Raw genomic sequence first — 17,868 nt, 5'->3', positions numbered from 1 at the left:
GTTTCCATGGCGCCACTGCCACTAAACATTACATCTGACAGAAAAGGGCCGTCTAATTTTACTGTTGCTATGACAACACACTACTCCAGCAGGATCCCGTCCAAGTTGGCAGTGAACTTCCCCGAAGGCTCTGAAATAAAAATCCTCAGTGCTCCGTCTGTCATCACGCACACACGCTCACACACACACACACGCATGCACAGTACCTGCAGTCTCAGTCTCAGGTGTTCAGCAGCAAGCTGTGCTGCACAGTGTGAGCCAGTGTTTGCATCGAGCTGTGTAATTGCGCAGCTGTACTCTGCGTTGCCAGATTGGCAGGTTTCCCACCTAGTTTTAATTCTTAATGATTATCCATTTTTAATGAAGTTATGCAGAAAATAATGACAAAACATGTCCTTCTCCTTACAGTGCTGTGAGGAAATCTGGACAGAGGGAGTGTGTGTGAGTGTGTGTTGTTGCTCACAGCGTATGAATCAGAGGTCATCGCTCAAACTGGACTCCAAAGGGATGAGTTGCAGAGAAACAAGGCCCTTATGCAGCTCAAATTAGTTTTTTTTTGGCATATCTGAATTAAGTTGAAAAGACAGAAATAAAAAAGTAAACTAAAATCCAAGTTCCTCCAATCAGATTCAAGGCTTATTCCCTTCCTTAGTACATCAGTCTGTGTTTCCCTTCATCCTGTAGGTTTCTTAAGCCAGTCCACTGGTGTGGCACTTCTTATTAGAGTAAGACTAACAGTATCTGGGAGGGAGCACTTTGTCATGCTCTCTCAACTGTCTGTACTGAAAAGGACATATTTGAGGCACTAGTAGGGTTTGGCATTTTAGGGAAGGCACTTTATAATTCACCTTTTTCGATGTAAAGTGCAGAAGAGCGTGCATTAAAGGGCACTCAGTAAAGTACATTATCTTCATTTTCTAATCTAGAAGGCAAATCATCATAAATCATAATAATAATTGTATAAAGAGACACCCTAGCAAGCATGTAATTACTTATTCGAAATTGAAGCAAATATGAGACAAGTTAATGCCTTGTGAGTTTTAACGAGTACACAGTTGTGAAAGTTAAGGAGCAGTTCAAAGAAAAAGAGGAAGAACAACTCTTTTCTAGAACATTTTCAGAAACCAAAAATGATCTGTACATTGTACATTGCACAGCAAAACATTATATCTTAGAAAATGAAATACTCCTATATGTACTCTATATATCAGACATTTCTCATTTTGAGAACATTAAAGATATATTTTAAGAGTAATAACTTATGTCTAAGTTTTTCTGAAACTTGTACTTGTTTTAGGTGATGTAATCTACTAAAAGTGTCTTATTGTAGTAGTGGATAATTTTGCTTAATTCAGGAAATTTGGTTTTTCTTAGGAAATATTGCTTAAAACAAGTAAAAAGTATCTGCCAATGGAATAAGACACATGACCTAAAACAGGAAAATAAATTTAGAAATAAGTTAAATAGTTTTATAAAATTTTGATAACAATGCAAAAATGATACATGTCAGATATTTAAACTATATATAACTTGCTTACATTTAAGTTTTTGCAGTGTTTGTAGTATTATTAATACACCAGGTTTTACCTTACTGGCTATTAACATACATTGAGTATTCACTGAATTCTCGAGACTCAGAACCTGCATAAAGTGACTCATTTATAGCTTTAAGACTAATGAGGAGAGCAGAAATAGCACATTCTGAATGTCCGCACTGTTGTGGAAGCTCCCCCCACCCCACTCTCCAACTCAGACCCTGAAATACAGCCTTGTTTAGTTTCCATTTCCTGTGTTCCCATGACAACAGCACGCTAGGGCACACGCATGCGGATGACCAATCAGGCGCTGTGTCTGTGTATCAAAGAGTGCGACCCTGCGTGCAGCAAACCGTGTCAGAGTGAACCATGAGCAACTGCAAAAAGGCATCGATTTATTTTTGTAAAAAACTTTTACAGAATTTTAAAGCAATAATTGAATTAAAAATGAAAGTTTCTAACCCCCTGACCCTAAATGCAGTCAGGACATAAATTGCTGATCCATAATATTAAAACCACTTGCCTAGTATTGTGAAGGGCCCCCTCATGCCACTAAAGCAGCTCTGATTCTTTGGGGGATGGTCTCCACAGGACCTCTGAAGGTCCTCTGAAGGTCCTGTCATTAGTTATGAGGTGGCTCCTCCATGGATCACATCAGTGAGCCTTGGGTGCCCATGACCTTGGCATCAGCTCACTGGCTGTCCTTCCATGGGCTCAAGGGCTTAACAATGCTCTGACCATCATAAAAAAGGTACTTGTACATTGACCGTTCATTTGCAACCTTATATGCAGATATACTTATTCAGTTTGCCTTTTTCAGTGTATTGGCTGATCAGTGTATTCTGTGTCTAAAGTTTGCATGTGAAGTTTGCATTCAGGAAGGAACATACCAAACCACACAACCCTAGTAATATTGCAGTTACTTGTGGGACAACAAGCAGATTAAATGCACATTATAGTACACACCTTGCTAACTGTATGTCCAAATTAGGTTTTGAGATGACTGTGATTGATTTTAACTCTGTACCAGAATAAAGCTTTGCTCCACATTCTGGAATGGAATAAAAAAAAAAAAAAAGATTTTAGGGTGCAATTATTTTTTAATTTTAGAAAAAAAAAAACCCTACAAAGTAATATACAAAGTTTTGGCCAGCCCTGATTAAAATTTGGCATTTTTTTAAAAGAATGGCAAATATCTTTTTATTTGGTGCATTTAATTGCTATTTTTAATTTTATATTATATAAACATAACATATAAAATGTGCCACCATACTTATACACAATTTATTGGATGCTTTTTATTTTTCCAATTTGGAAAAATTAAGTAAAAAAAAAAAAACAATAATAGTGTATCACTATATATTCACTACTCCCTTATAGTTATGTGTGCTCAACAATCAAAAATATGTGTAATTTAATTAGGGTGCACAATTTTTGCATTTGGCAATTGACTATGATTTACTGAGAGGAATATGCATGATAACATTGGCAGTCATATTTAAATACATGTTTTGATTACAATATATTTTAATATTTTACATTGTAGGATGAAATGCTGTACATTTACACTCGGAGGCACTATTTTTGGATATAGAGCACTTCACTGTGTGTATATATAATTATATATGTGTGAGTGTGTGTGCACGCTTGTGGCAGTGTCTGATCTCTCTCATGCTGATAACTCCATGGAAACAACATCCTAAATACACTCCTACACTGGCTTTTCCTCAGACATTCATTTCTCACTCACTGTAACTCTCTCGCTACATTAGGGATTCATACAGTTTTTTCACATTAAGCTGTGTTCACATTTTAATCCGAATTTCTGAATTCTTACTGTGGTCTGATGTTTTACTTTATTTGTTTAAATGACCCATCAGTCATAAGTGTGAACACGTTTGCATCCTGAAACCTTTTTATCACCAGCTTACAGCTTCATAATAATGAAGTAGTCATAATAATAATTTCAAAAATGCAAATATTTTATATGATCATAAACATTACAGTCAATACCACAACAAAACATATATATTTCATTTGTTTATGAGCACATATGAAGGAACATTTAATTTCAAAAGAGTTAACAGGCTTAGTTTCTTTTCCCTCTTGTTGATGTTATTAAAATAAAAAATATGCCCATGTCTGAAACATAATAAATGCTGCCTATTCAGACAAGATTCTGAGGCAGTAATTCACCCAGTCGTGCCTAAGTTTGAGTTAATTAATCAAATTAAGTTTAGTATTCTGTCCTTCTGTTTTATTGAGCTCAAATATGCTAATGGATAATGACAACACAGCTAAACTCTTATATCTCTCAGGGTGCTGTCCGTGTCTTGGCAAGGTTAGGATGCATGGTTCCCTTTTGATTCAGATTCAGGAACCTTCATCACTACACTGACTTCTAAATTAGATAGACTGGGCCGCGAGGCTTCAAGTCAGCATTTCTTGTGCTTCACACAGTGCATATAAAGCAGTGTCTGATTCATTGTTTGTGTTCGTTCGTTCTCTCTCCAGCTGGGTGTTTGTTTCATTAAGAGATCCATGTGGACTCTTTTTTATGTAGCTAAGGCAGAATAATGTGCTTCATGTTTTGACAAGGGATGAAGTTTCTCTCAATAATACAGCTGTGACTGACAGCTGTCAATTTATCACAGGGAGATATGGCACTTCTGAATGGCGTGTGAGGAGCAGTCCTGAGGCTGGAACAGAGGCTGATCATGTTCTGTGAGATGTTTAGAGGTTGATGTGTGATGTTTGTGTGCGTGTGTGTGTGTGTGTGTATGTGGTTAATGTGTATTTTGAAGATGTAAAAATACGTATGCTATAAAACATTCTTACCTTCTAATAGTGCCATTTTAAAATAAGGTTCATTTAGAAAGGGTTTGTACATTGATTATTAGGGAGTTTATGAATGATTATTAATTAGGTTGTAACTACCATACGATAAGATAATCCTTTATTACTGTAATATTCACAGTATTACAGCATCAAAGGGATAGCACAAAAAGTTGATCAAATAAACAGTACAATATATACAATATAAAAAATAAAAAGTCAAGAACTTTTAAGATTGTATTGTCTCTTAGTTGCACAGGGCTAATAGAAAATTATTTTACATTATGTTACACTGAAAAAAATTATATTTTCTGTAAATATGTAGTGCTTAACTGTAACTTTTTATGAAGTCTGCTGTGTATATGTGGTCAGCTGGGAGCAGTGCTGGTTGTAGAGTCTAACAGCAGCAGGAAGGAAGGACCTGCGATAACGCTCCTTTACACACTTTGGGTGAAGCAGCCTGTCGCTTGGCTAACATCGTCCTGTCTCCAACCACCTGCACTGGGTCTGGTGGGCTTCCCAGGACAGAGCTGACTTTTTTAATAAGTTTGTCCAGTCTCTTGTCGAGATGCTTCCGCCCCAGCAGACCACTCCGTAAAAGATGGCAGATGCCACTACTGTGTCAAAAAACTACCATTAATAAGCAGTTACAACATATAAATAGAAATTGGCCTGTCGTTTGCCAAATGGTAAGTCCATATTCATTTATACTGTCAAACCTCAGATATTTCTGGTGGAGACTTATTTGAAAGTGGTACCCCTCCAGTCATATGTAATACATTTACTATTATTTTGGTTGTAACTAGGGGTGGGCAAAATGGCCCTAAAATAATATCACGATATTCATACCAAATATGCTGTTCTACCACCAAAATAGCTGCCTATAGATAGCTCTAGAGGTGATATCTGTGGTATCTGCGGCATCAAGACATATCTGACCCAAGTCAGAGTAGCTCGGATGGAGCTACACTCATGTTTGTTTCCTCAATTAAAGCTCTCTGTTAAACTCAGTAACACTGTCATTAAAAAAATAAATAAATAAAAGCATCAAACCACTTTAAGGTATTATAATAAAGTAAGGCTCAAGTTTGTCAGACTCACCACACTACACAATTATTACTGTCTACTGACTCCAAGAGCTTTATGTGCACAGGTACTGTTATGAGAACAACACTGTTCCCTTAATGTGAGAGAAATCACAATGCTGTAGTTGTGTATATGTGTATAGTGTATGTCTGCATGTATGTTCCTGGGATTAATGTTAGGGTTAGTTGGAAAAGCAGCATATGTGTTTCTTTGTTACAGCAGATTACAGTAAAAGGCTGCGGGGGATTGTGCCCTTAGTCTCAGCTCTGTGTGATAACTCCTTATTTAGATTAGTATCAGTGGATAGACTAAGCCAACTCCGCTATAATCCAGCCCTCCAGCAGTCTAACCCCACAGATCTCTACACTGCCTCTCTTTCTCCCTTTGCCCTTGTTTTTACCCCTCTCTCTCTCTTTTATTTCTCTGTTTTTAGGGTCCTATTATGGCTGGCTTATTAATCAAAAAGTAACTTCATTTTTGTATTGCCAGTATTTACCCTAGATATTTTACTATTGTGTATGTAGCCATGTGATTCTGCCCTGCAATATGGTAATCACAACATGGTGGAGAACTTGAAACAGAGCCAGCTAAGCAACTTTAGTAGTAAAAAAAAATATTTTTTTATAAGCCATAATCCAAGATATAATGTTTAATTATTTCGGATATTGATTGTATTGGTCATATCGTGCAGCACTGCTCTTTATGCACATTTAAAAAAGTATTTAACAAGACGTTATGGTCAGTTTAGGTCAAGAAAAAAACATCTGGAATGATTTAGTAAACTTAAAAGTGTTAAACAAACCATAAATCGTTTTATATTTTACATTCTTTAAAGTAGAAAACTCTTGGTTATGTAACAATTCCAAGGCAGTCTTTTTATTTGTAGCCATTAAGAAAGGAACACGAAGAACAAAAACTGAGACAAAGAAACACTGAGACTAAAAAAACAAAGACTATAAAACAAACAAAGGACTAACAAGGTCTATAAAACAAAAAAGCAAAGATAAACAATGAATCAAACAAATTAAAGAAACCAAACCAAAACAAGGCCATGAGCTACAGAGCACATGGCTAGAAACACAAGACAGGAGAACAAAAAAGAGGAGCAGAAAGGACCAAAAAACATAAGACAGACACAGGCAGTGTTACAGGTTAGATAACGGCTTTGCACATCTTGGCTGGATTTTCTCAGTCAGCTTTAAGAGGTAGAGTCACATGGAATTCACTCTTTCAGTTAACAGCTGTGCTGAACTTGTCAAGAGATAATTACTTGAATTTCTTGCCTCTTAATGTGTTTGAGAGCATCAGTTGTAAAGTTGGGAAGAGGTAGAGTTGGTAAATAGTGAATAGCCCTATTTGAGTAATGTTCTAATCCATATTATGTCAAAAACTACTCAACTAAATAAAGAAAAAATACTTTAAGAAATGAAGGTCAGGCACTCTGTAAAATTTCAAGAACTTTTAAAGTACATTCATTCACAAAGACCAACAAAAAGTTATGATGAGACTGGCTCTTATCAGGACCGGACCAGAAAGGAGCCAGCACCTCAGATAAGAGCTAAACCTAAATGCTTCACAGCGTATTTTGGTTTGTTTAACACTTTTAAGTGTTTTAAACATGATTTCTTGTGTGTTCCTTCATAGACTGGATGACTTCAGGATTAATTTACAATGTAGAAAAAATTAAATAAAAACATTGAACTGGTACTGTACAATCTGTTTATACAGAATTTATAAAGTACATTAAATGTGTGAGGATGAATAAAAAAGAAGCCTTAAATGGATGTAAAACATTTATTTTTAGCCTATAAACAATTCTCAGACATCTTTTTTTGAGATACTTCTTTAGGAGTCTAAAAGTGGCTTTTATACAATATTGCTCATAGAACTTCCTGTGGAATTGTGTGCAGACATGGTCCTCCACTTTGAACTCTCAGTCCATTAGTAACAGCGCCCATAATCAATTATGCATTCCAGTCTTCATTCCTTTCTCTCTCTCTCTTCCTCTCAACAGGAGAGGTGGCCATGCCGCCCGGGAAGCGAGCGGATGGTCCGAGCAGTGGCAGCGTGGCACAGGGCCTGAGCCCACACTATCAGGACCAGCTCTACCAGGACCCGACAGCAGGTGACCTTTCACTGTCCCTCTCCGCCTCTCTGAGCCGCGCCGAGGACGAGGAGCTGACCAGCCTGAGCTGGCTCCATGAGAGCACAGACCTCCTGACCAGCCTGGGGCACCCGGGACTGCGCAGCGTGAGTCCCGTGCAGGACGCTCAGGGCTACAGTGGGTCTTCATCACCATCTCCCTCCAACTCCCCCAAACCCAACAGGGTTTCCCCCGGACTCGGACGCAAGCCCCCCTACTCCTTCAGCTGCCTCATCTTCATGGCCATCGAGGATGCCCCTACTAAGCGGCTCCCTGTCAAAGACATTTATGGCTGGATCCTGGAACACTTCCCCTACTTTGCCAGCGCCCCCACAGGCTGGAAGAACTCTGTGCGGCACAACCTGTCGCTCAACAAGTGCTTCAAAAAGGTGGATAAGGATCGCAATCAGGTGAGTGTGCTGTTTCTAGTGGATGCCGTTTATTGAGGCACACATCAAAAGGGAAGAAGCAGTGATGCCTAAAGCAGTGGTTTTCAAACTGTGGGTCGTGAAGGGAACGTTATTTTAAGACTTTGTTAAGAGAAGGGTTGCCTTTTTGGCTGGATGAGCACTTTCATCTGGTAATTCTTCTAAAAGGGGTCCCATCAATATTTCACTAGTCTGCTGCTTTTGAGATACCTTAGAGTGTATAAAATTGAGTGTGTGTGTGTGTGTGTGTGAGCTCTGGAGAATAGCTCTTGGTAGAGGCTTTTTTGGCTCTCAAAATCTGTGTGTGAATCCTCTACTCTTATATAGAATTCTGATTGTCTGAGGCCTTGTTTATATGTATTTGACTCTGTCAATGACTCTGTCAATGTTAATGCGTTAACATTAGTGCTTATATCAAATAATCAAATAATCTTTGATTTTTCGATTATGATCCATTATTTTTCCCCCTACTAAAAAACTACAGAAGACAAAGAAATGATTAAAAACTAACCGAAAAATTTTTGGTGTTCAGACGCTTTGGGTTGAGTCGACTCATTAAGTGAATCAATGCTTTAAAACACTTTTTACAAGCCCATGCATTCTTATCATGTGCTGACCTTTTGTACGCACGGCCGTGGAGTTACTCACACACTGGATTATACTTCAGAACGCGGGTTTGTGACTAAAAATTGAGAAATAACGCACTAAACGAGTGACTTTGAATCTTTGAAGTAGAGATTATTATTGTTTTCCACAATTAATCACGAATCCTCATCGGAGAGCGATGACGCTGCTGTTTTTTTGAAGCATGTTTATTTCTAGCTAAATATATGCTTTATCCCACAAGGTGTTTGTGTCGAAAGTGCAGGAACTTTATTCGGTATAAAGTACAATAGTTAGAAAAAATGGGTGTGTTAGTTGTTGAAAGTGGAATATGGAGTAACACTAGCATTAATTTCCTTAATTAAAGCTCTCCATTAAACTCAGTAACTCAGTAATAAAAAAGAATAATAATATAAAAGCATTAAAACTACCTTATTTTATTAAAATTTAGTAAGGATCAAGTTTGCCAGGCACACCACACTACACAATAATAATGGGTAACAGCATATAAAACAATTATCATGATTTCAGTCATAGTTGAATGTTCTTACAATTAATACAATTCATTTTTAAGCAAATTACACCACTAATATAAATATAATTATCATTTACTTTGCCAATCTAAAACTGATTCATTGACTCACATTTAAATACCCTTTATTTAAAGCTTCTATTGTGATTAATTCAATCATTGTAATTTTTCTTCACCTTCTCATCTGTGGTCCACAGATTTGCGTGTTTATCTTTGTTTCTCATTGTAAAAGTAGTGAAACAAACTTTAGGTAATGTCTGTAAGTTTTAGCACAGAGGTTGACTTGAGCCTTATTTGGTGTAACAATTTGGTGCAAATTAGATTTTTCACCAAACTGTCACTTTAAGAACCTTCAGCCTGTGGGCTTTGCTGTGACGCAATGATTATGCTGATTATATTACAGCAGTGGAAATGTCCCTGTAGAGGTTGGAAGAGGAGCAGGAGACTGGCGGAGGCATCAGACCTGCAGGCTGAGAGTGGAACAGTGTCTGAACATTAACGTCATATTTTCTATTAGTTGAACTGACGTAAATGGAATGTGTGACAAGCTTTTTGTCTGTAAACATTTCAGAGAAACTTTAGCCTGTATGGATTATTGATGATATTTCTTGTGTATGTGTGTGTGTTTTGTGTGTGTGTGTGCGAGTACACGTGGTTATGCAAATGACCTCTTTAGTGTTACGTAATTGTGCTTTTAGTGGTGAAGTTAAGCGTGACGTAGAGCAGAGACGTCTCGCCTGAAATCACAGAGCAAATGGAGTCATTAACTGCACAGTGTAAGCAGGAATAGGGTGCACCACTGAACACGAGGATATAAATGAACTTAAGCACACTACATGTGCAAAAATACCCAGACAGTCCTTCTAAAGAGGGAAGTAAGCTACATTAAGGTGCTCCCATTTCTGACACAGGCATTCATAAATAACTCATATAATCTCTTCTTAGGAGAGATTGTTCTGACTAATATAATGGGACACTCTGAAGCAGTCATGAGCACACAAGCCTAAGTTTACTGTGCCCAGTGTCTGAGACTCCCAGCTTTGGGCTACAGAGCAGAGAAACTATGTTGTTTGGGGTGATGGAGCTCAAACCAATAGCTTTGGGAAGAGAGTCTGAACTATTTATCCAACATCTGTACCTGATCTGACTGGTTCTGTAACTCAGTGATGTTCAATGCTGAGGTCTGGACGTTGTGGTGGTCAGTGCATTGTAGTTTAAAGAACAGCACCAGTTTATTTATTTAATGTTTGTTTGCCCTTCTCAGAAAAATGTTCTTGATTAGCTCCACATTCACCCACAGCATTAAGCCATTTTTCTCACAGTGGAAGGATGGACACGAACATTGGTGAATGTTTTCAGATCTAATGCGCAAGTGGGTTTTGATTTTCCCCTTATTCTGATTGGTTATCTCTGATCTGAATCACTAAACTTATTGTGAAGCGTTTCTTTTTTGGTTTGGTTTGTTTTTGCACGTGGGAAAATCAAAGTGCACCAAAATGCATCAGAACAAACCATGTGAGTTTTCTCTCTGGTGACTGGTCAGACCTTTCTGGAGCATGATCAAGAAAGTAAATACAGAAAGAAGGTCCTGTGTTGTGGGCTAGTGCATATTCCTGTGTAGTTTAACATGGAGCAATAGCACAGATGACATCTGTTACTAGCTGTAGTAATTATCTGGGTAATGTATGAGGTTAAACTGTACCTGCACAGCCATGTCTCTTAAACATGCAAAGTACTGCAGACTTTGTTTGGACCGGACTTAAGAACACCTCCACTTGTGGATCTTGTTGTAATTGTTTTGTTTTCCACCTGAGTAAGAAAACTATATTCACATCTGTATAAATTAAATATAATAAGGGTGAAAATGATCCAGACTCTGGTTAAACCGGACTAAAATGTCCAGGTGTTAGGAAAGCTTTAATGGCTGTTTATCTGATGGGTGCAGTGTTGTAGGTCTACCAGGTCTTGCAGGTGGTTGTTAGAGTTCCCATTTTGTCTGGATTCTTGGATTTTATTTGAACGTCAGCTTCGGAAAACTCTTGTTTTATTCACCTTAATTTTCTTGTATTTTATTTTGATGGATTATCTTCTATATAATCTCATCCTCAAAATATCTACTAAAAAGTAAGAACAGACATTACAAGCAATGGAGGATGCTCTTTGACTTACAGTGACTTACATACTCTGCTTGTATGTTAGTTTTTAATCCCTATTGATGAGATTGGGCGAGTGTGTGTGAGTTTTACCTTTATCCTCATGCTCTCATGCCACACTGTCATCAGCTCTCTAACTGTAAGTACTGAGAGTTTTTGTGTGTTTTTATCTCCCTGGCAACTAGGCTGCAGTTGACATGAAAAATATGCAGTTGCTCTAGCAACAGCAAAACTGATCTGGCAGCGATGTTATATATGTTATGACACACACACACACACACACACACACACACACACACCGCCCATGGAAACTGCATCTCTTCCAGGTGTTAAAAAGGTGAGCGGCAGTTACCTGAACACTATTTCCATTGTTAATTTATACATAATTTATACATAATACATACTGATCAAGTGCAACATTATGACCATTTATACATTTTTTTCAGGTAATCATATAGAAACACTTTGTAGTAATAAAACAATTCAGACTCTAAGTCTGTCTGTTGCTCTGCATACTTTTACTATTATCTTCCTTTCACCCTGTTGTTCAATGGTCAGGACCCCACAGGACCACCTTGGTGTATTATTATTATTTCTGTGAACTACCACCTAACAGTGCTAAAGTGTGAAAGGGGAAGTCCACCTATGTTTCAGAATTCCCTGCATACTTCAGTGTTTGTGATGAACATATTCTCTTGTAAAACCGTTAATTAAGCAATAATACAGAAGAGGGAGTGCTATAACGTGTAATATTACACGTTATAGCACAAACCTCGAGTGTATTATTGCGCTTATACCACAGTTCCATCATCGCTGTTTATTGAAAGATTTTGAGTTAAAATGGACGAGAAAATATGATCTTTTCGCTTATAAAAACTTAAAATAGTTCCATTGCTGCTCTGTTTGTAGCTGCGCTGTTTGGCTGGTAAGAGCTGCATCGTTGCTAGGTTACCTGTATGTGGTGGAGTAATACATGGAGAGCTTCGGTTACAGTGCATTACCGGCTGATAACGGCACTCACAGAACGCCACATTGCAGGATCAGAACTTACTGTGGTATATGTAGATAAACTCACTTTTTGTTTGATGTTGATGGTTTGGCTGATCTACAAGCATGATCAACTACTCCAAACTAGATAAATCAGTATGACCAAGCTTGGTTAAGGTGGTCAACCAACCTGACCTGCATGACCAAGCTGTTTCCCAGCATGACCAAAAATAAATGCATTAAGCTGGTCAAGAGGTGGTTCACCAGCTAGACTACCAGTATAGGGCATTTTCATCTGGATGATCAACTGTTTAACTACCATGGCTATCACGCACATGTTTCTTCTGAGTATTATACATAATCCTAATTAAGGTTTAAATAGTAAATCTCAAGCATCAAGCCGTGTTATCATATTAATTTGGTATTATACCTTTCTGTGTGAGAGCTTTTAAAGCACAGACTGTGAATCAGAATCTGTTTACATTCACCAGCACTGAGAACAACTGTGACTTTGTAAGTAGTAAATTTTTTGGAACAGAATGTTTCCCATCAAACCCACTCATTTTTGTGTATTAACAGATAAGGTAATATTAGATAAGATAAGCCTTCATTAATCCCACAGTGGGGCAATTTGCAGGATTACAGCAGTGCAGAGGACAGAACAGACGTGTTAGGAAATATACAACATTACAAAATAAAATCTATATACACTGAAAATACAAGAGAACGTAACAATATTAAAAAATGTAGAGCTAGAAAAACTTAAAAACATAGAGAAAGGAAACATGATTCCCCAGTGTGTATGTCTTATGGTAAGTAGTGACTAATGTAACAATTTATTTATGCTGATATTTCACTTAAAATATTGATCAAATAAATAAATAATTAAATAAAATGATGCTGCACTGTTGGGCAACATCAGAGTGTTGGTGAAACAATTAGCGGCTTCGCAGCTCATAAAATGTGCAGTCTGGAGCCACTCCTCATTCAGAGCGCTGGAGCTGGATCAGCTGGGCTTATGCTGCATGGAAGAACAGCACAGCGGTTTGGGAAGAATTGAACTTAATTTAAATATTTCAAAGTAATGTTTGATTATTACTGTAACTTTTTAATTATGTAAGAAAAATCCCTGCAGTGGGTTAGTGCTGATACAGCAGCCCTTTGCTGATGCTCTGGGTTCAGTCTAAGCTAAAGGGTTCTACTGTGGGGAACCCCAAGGGCCATGTGTGCTTTCTGGGAACTAAAAAAGCATGTTTCTAATTTTATGCATTACTGCTACTGAGTTCTGAATTTTGGCATTACTGCTACTGAGTACTGAATTTTGGCATTACTGCTACTGAGTACTGAATTTTGGCATTACTGCTACTGAGTAGATAGATGGATGGATGGATGGATGGATGGATGGATGGATGGATGGATAAGTGGATGGATGGAGGTAATGTATTTAAGTTAAGTGTAAGTAGTGCCCAGAAGTGCAAATGTACAGTAAAGTCACAAGTGTCCAGGGGTGCTAATGTACAGGACGTACAGTACAATCATTATAAAGTCAGAGTGCAGGTGTTCATGTTGTACAGAGTTTGATTATAGTACAGATAAAAATAGGCTGTGATTTAAAAAACATATGAGACTCATTCCTCATCCGTCCTCTCCCCGTTCTCTCTTCCGATTACTGCTACTGAGTAATACATTTTGGCATTGCTGCCCGTGAATGAAATTGTCTGATAATTCTGATCTTGCATAGTGTGACCAGTCAAAGCTTTGGTTCATAAAACTCTATCTATCTAGATGTGTATTGACTTAATAAAACAATAAATTATGTTATGTTGTCTAAAAGCTAGACACTGTTTCTCTTGCCCTGTCTGACACTTACACATGCATTCAATCTTTTTCACTCCAAAATTGATGAAAAGCTTGTGATTCTTTCTAATAAAATCCTTCTTTAATTACTATCAGCAATATCAAAGCTGGTCCTAAAGATATCCATCAGTCAGATTAGAACTCCTGCAGCCAATCCCCCCCTGCCCCCCTTCTACCTCCTCATATAAGCTTTGTGGCCCATATTTTGTTCTGTACATGACAGCTAAGATCAAAAGAGTTGGGTGCTGAATTTCATGGCTCGTTTGAGTTGTTTTTTGGAGGCTGGGGGGCTCGTGGAGCTTTCTGATGGAGTGCAGACAGCTTAATTAGGTGGGGAGGTGCTTCTTTGATCTAAAAATAAACCCCAGTTTTTGCCTGTAGAGGAAGGAAGTTGAAAAGATTCCTCCTACGTATCTTCCGTCAGACAGTGCTGATCTCTTAGCAAATATTAGTTTAGTATTGGAGAGATAAAACAGTCCTAATCCTCCTCCGTACCTTTCATTTTCCTGTCAGCTTTGTGCTTGTCTGTCTAGGCCTGAGAATCGCTTTGGGAATGTTTCAGAAATGTTCTGGGAGCGAGGCTAAGCGGCGTTCCACGTGGGTCTGGCTGATGCTCCTTAATCTTCCTGATAGGGGGAACTGAAAGGCTTAGAGGATGTAGATCCCAATCCTGGGAACTCCAGCTACGGCAGAGTTTAGCACAATCACAGTGTTTGCAGTGTTTAAAAGTATCCAGATTCTGAGCAGCCATAAACACATGAGCCTTAAGGTAACTGTGTCCAGTGTTAATTACAGGATAGAGGGGTAAAAAACATTGCAGCTCTCAGCTGGTGATATGTTCAAATACAGTTGGGATGAGATGGACGGTTAGACCCAATAATCATCATAATCTGACCTCACTGACCTTTTTATGGGGTAAAGCCTAACCAGGGGCTGTTGCTACAGCAAAGTGGGACAAACTGTTGTTTTCATAGAAAACAGCACTGTGTGGATAGACACATAAACCACATAGACTACATAGACACATAAACAGTTTATGCTATAGAGTGCTCTATAATATTCTGTAATAATGTTCATATAATCTTCTCTGTCATTCTGAAACACAGTAATAGACTACAGGAAGAGTAGAGGGTACTATACAGTAGTATAGTTTTGGATCGTATAGTAATGCATCCACAACACATACAGCAAAATTAAAAGACCAATTTTGTTATTTATAGATATATGAATGAGTAAAATGAACATTGTTGTTTCAGTCTATATTATTGACAACATTTCTTCCTTTTTTTAAAAATGAAATAACTAAAAAGTTGCAGTGCTTTTTAACCTTAAATAATGCAAAGAAAACAAGTTCATATTTAGTGAAAAATAAATAATATTTGGTGGTATAACCCTGATAACTCCAGCTTTCATGCGTCTTGACATGCTCTCCACCAGTCTTACACACTGCATTTGGGTGACCTTATGCCACTCCTGTTGCAAGAAAATGTATCACTTTAGCTTTGTCAGTAAGCAACCATAGGATGACATCTAGTGACCTACAAAAAGATTGGCAAATGGCAGCTGAGATAAAGTGCAGGGCTAAAAAAATTTAAACAGGTCTCGAAACAGGTCTGAAGTCATGTAAAGCTAGAAATAAAGCCCTTTATTTAAGAGAAGCAAAGAAGAGCCAGGCTGAAGTTTGGAAAAAAAAACATTAGGATGGGACCATAGATGACTGGAGATAGATCATCTCCTACAGGAAATGTAAAGGCTGCTCTTTAATGCTCTGTAATGTTCATATGATCTTAATGGGCATTCTGACAGACTGTAATACACTACAGAAAAAGTATTTAAGGTTCTGTAAGGGTTATTATGAGCCACACAGTTCCTGACCTGTACCTCCAGCCACATAGATGAAGCTTTGAATATTGATGTCTGCAAGAAGAGAGAATTCAAAATATGTTTATAAATTAAATAATAAGTGACAGGAAATGTGTGCAGTAGCACTACTTTGCTGATTCCCAATGTCTTATCATACGTTAAAACATTAAAAAAAGAAGGTGGTTGATTACTTTCCCTCTATTTCTTTCTGTCTCTCTCTCTCTCTCTCTCTCTCTCTCTCTCTCTAGAGCATAGGTAAAGGTTCCTTGTGGTCTATAGATCCTGAATACAGACACAATCTGATCCAGGCTTTGAAGAAAACTCCATACCAGCCTTTCTCTCCTCAGCTTCCCACACTCACCTCTCCACAGCAATATCACAGGTAAGCACACACACACACACACACACACTACACTGCATAATCCTAGTGCCAAACTAGTGGCACCCAAACCCAGATATCAAACTCCCAATCCTGTCATCAATAACCTGGTGCTGCACTGCCCCAAGTTTCTGTGATATCCAGTATCAAAGGAATACCACAACTGATTTTAATAAAGCGGAAACAGACTCTCAGCTGGATCCCCTGATGTTTGTGTGCAGAGCAAACAGGTCTTTCCATGATGCAAAATGTGACCCTGTGTTACGGATGAGAAGGGATGGACGTAAGTGCAGAATATATATAATTATTTATTTAAATAAACAAACTAGTAAAGGAATAAACCAAACAAATAAACAAACAAACAAACAAGATAAACCAAAGTTACACTGAAAATCAAAACTACAAAACACTAAACTTGAAAACAAGAATCTAAGAAACAGCATGAAACAAACCTGACCACAGACAGCAAACAAACCAACAAAAGACTAGACAAAGAAGGCTTGAAACAAAGGGGCTTATATACACGAGGAGGGAACAGGAAACTGGAAACACCTGAGGATCAATCAAGAGGGGGCGGGGTTACAAATAACTAATGACAGGGTGGGGCTAGGGCGGAGACGGGACCAAAACACAACAATAGCACATGGCTGGGAAACACATGACAGGTAAACAGAGGGCAGGAGCACAAGAGACCAATTGAGGGAGAAACATGACAGACATGGGCTAAACTGTGACACCCTGCATTTTATGCTACAGCACCTCGACACTCCGGAGACACTGCAGTGTTAACACCTTCATGTCAGAGCTCCTGCAGGTCAAACTGTCTGACCTGTCAGTGCCAGATCTCATCTGTTGGTGAATCACAGGTTTCCTGATCAACAGGAGGCAGCAGGTGCAGCTAGGAACGAACACGTCAAGCACCCAGACTTTCAATAGTAGAGTCCCACAAGGCATGTGTGATTTTACCCCTTCTCTTCAGTCTTAACATCAAAGACTGCATTTCTGTCGAGCCATCCGAGAAGTTTCTAAAGTTTGCAAAATAACACCACTGTGTTTGTCCCATTTGTTGAAAGACCATTTATTTACAGATTCTCACACTCTAGTATGCATTTATATTTACTTGTATGTTGTGCTACGTAATATGGACAAAAATTATAAATTAAATCTAAAGGAAATAAAGCTCCTCCAAGAATTTTGGCAACTCAGCTAAGAAGATGTTTGGTGTGAGTTTTCACTATGGACCTCTAACTTGCTTTTCCTCACTGTAGGTCACTCTGCCTCACTCTGCCTCAGTTTATCTCACTCTAACTCACTATAAGTTAGAGTAACCCACTCTACCTTACTATAACTCACTCTAACTCACTGCAAATCAATCTACCTCACTGTACCTCACTCTAACTCACAGTAACTTACTCTAACTCACTCTACCTCACTAAAAGTCACTTTAACTCACTGTACCTCACTGTA

General features: G+C 38.2%; 1 protein-coding gene across 1 annotated transcript in view; it reads left to right on the top strand.

Annotated features, from left to right (window-relative positions):
• The window catches only part of ches1 (checkpoint suppressor 1), a 58,201-nt gene that overhangs the window by 28,165 nt on the left and 12,168 nt on the right, over positions 1-17,868 (top strand). The window contains exons 2-3 of the mRNA XM_007252953.4: positions 7,471-8,009; positions 16,271-16,404. Of these exons, the coding sequence (XP_007253015.3) occupies positions 7,482-8,009; positions 16,271-16,404 (662 nt within the window). The 5' untranslated portion in view covers positions 7,471-7,481. The remainder of the gene's footprint in view (positions 1-7,470; positions 8,010-16,270; positions 16,405-17,868) is intronic.

This window comes from Astyanax mexicanus, chromosome 1 (assembly GCF_023375975.1).
Source record: "Astyanax mexicanus isolate ESR-SI-001 chromosome 1, AstMex3_surface, whole genome shotgun sequence".
NCBI lineage: Eukaryota > Metazoa > Chordata > Actinopteri > Characiformes > Acestrorhamphidae > Astyanax > Astyanax mexicanus.
This window is presented reverse-complemented; position numbering and strand designations above follow the sequence as displayed.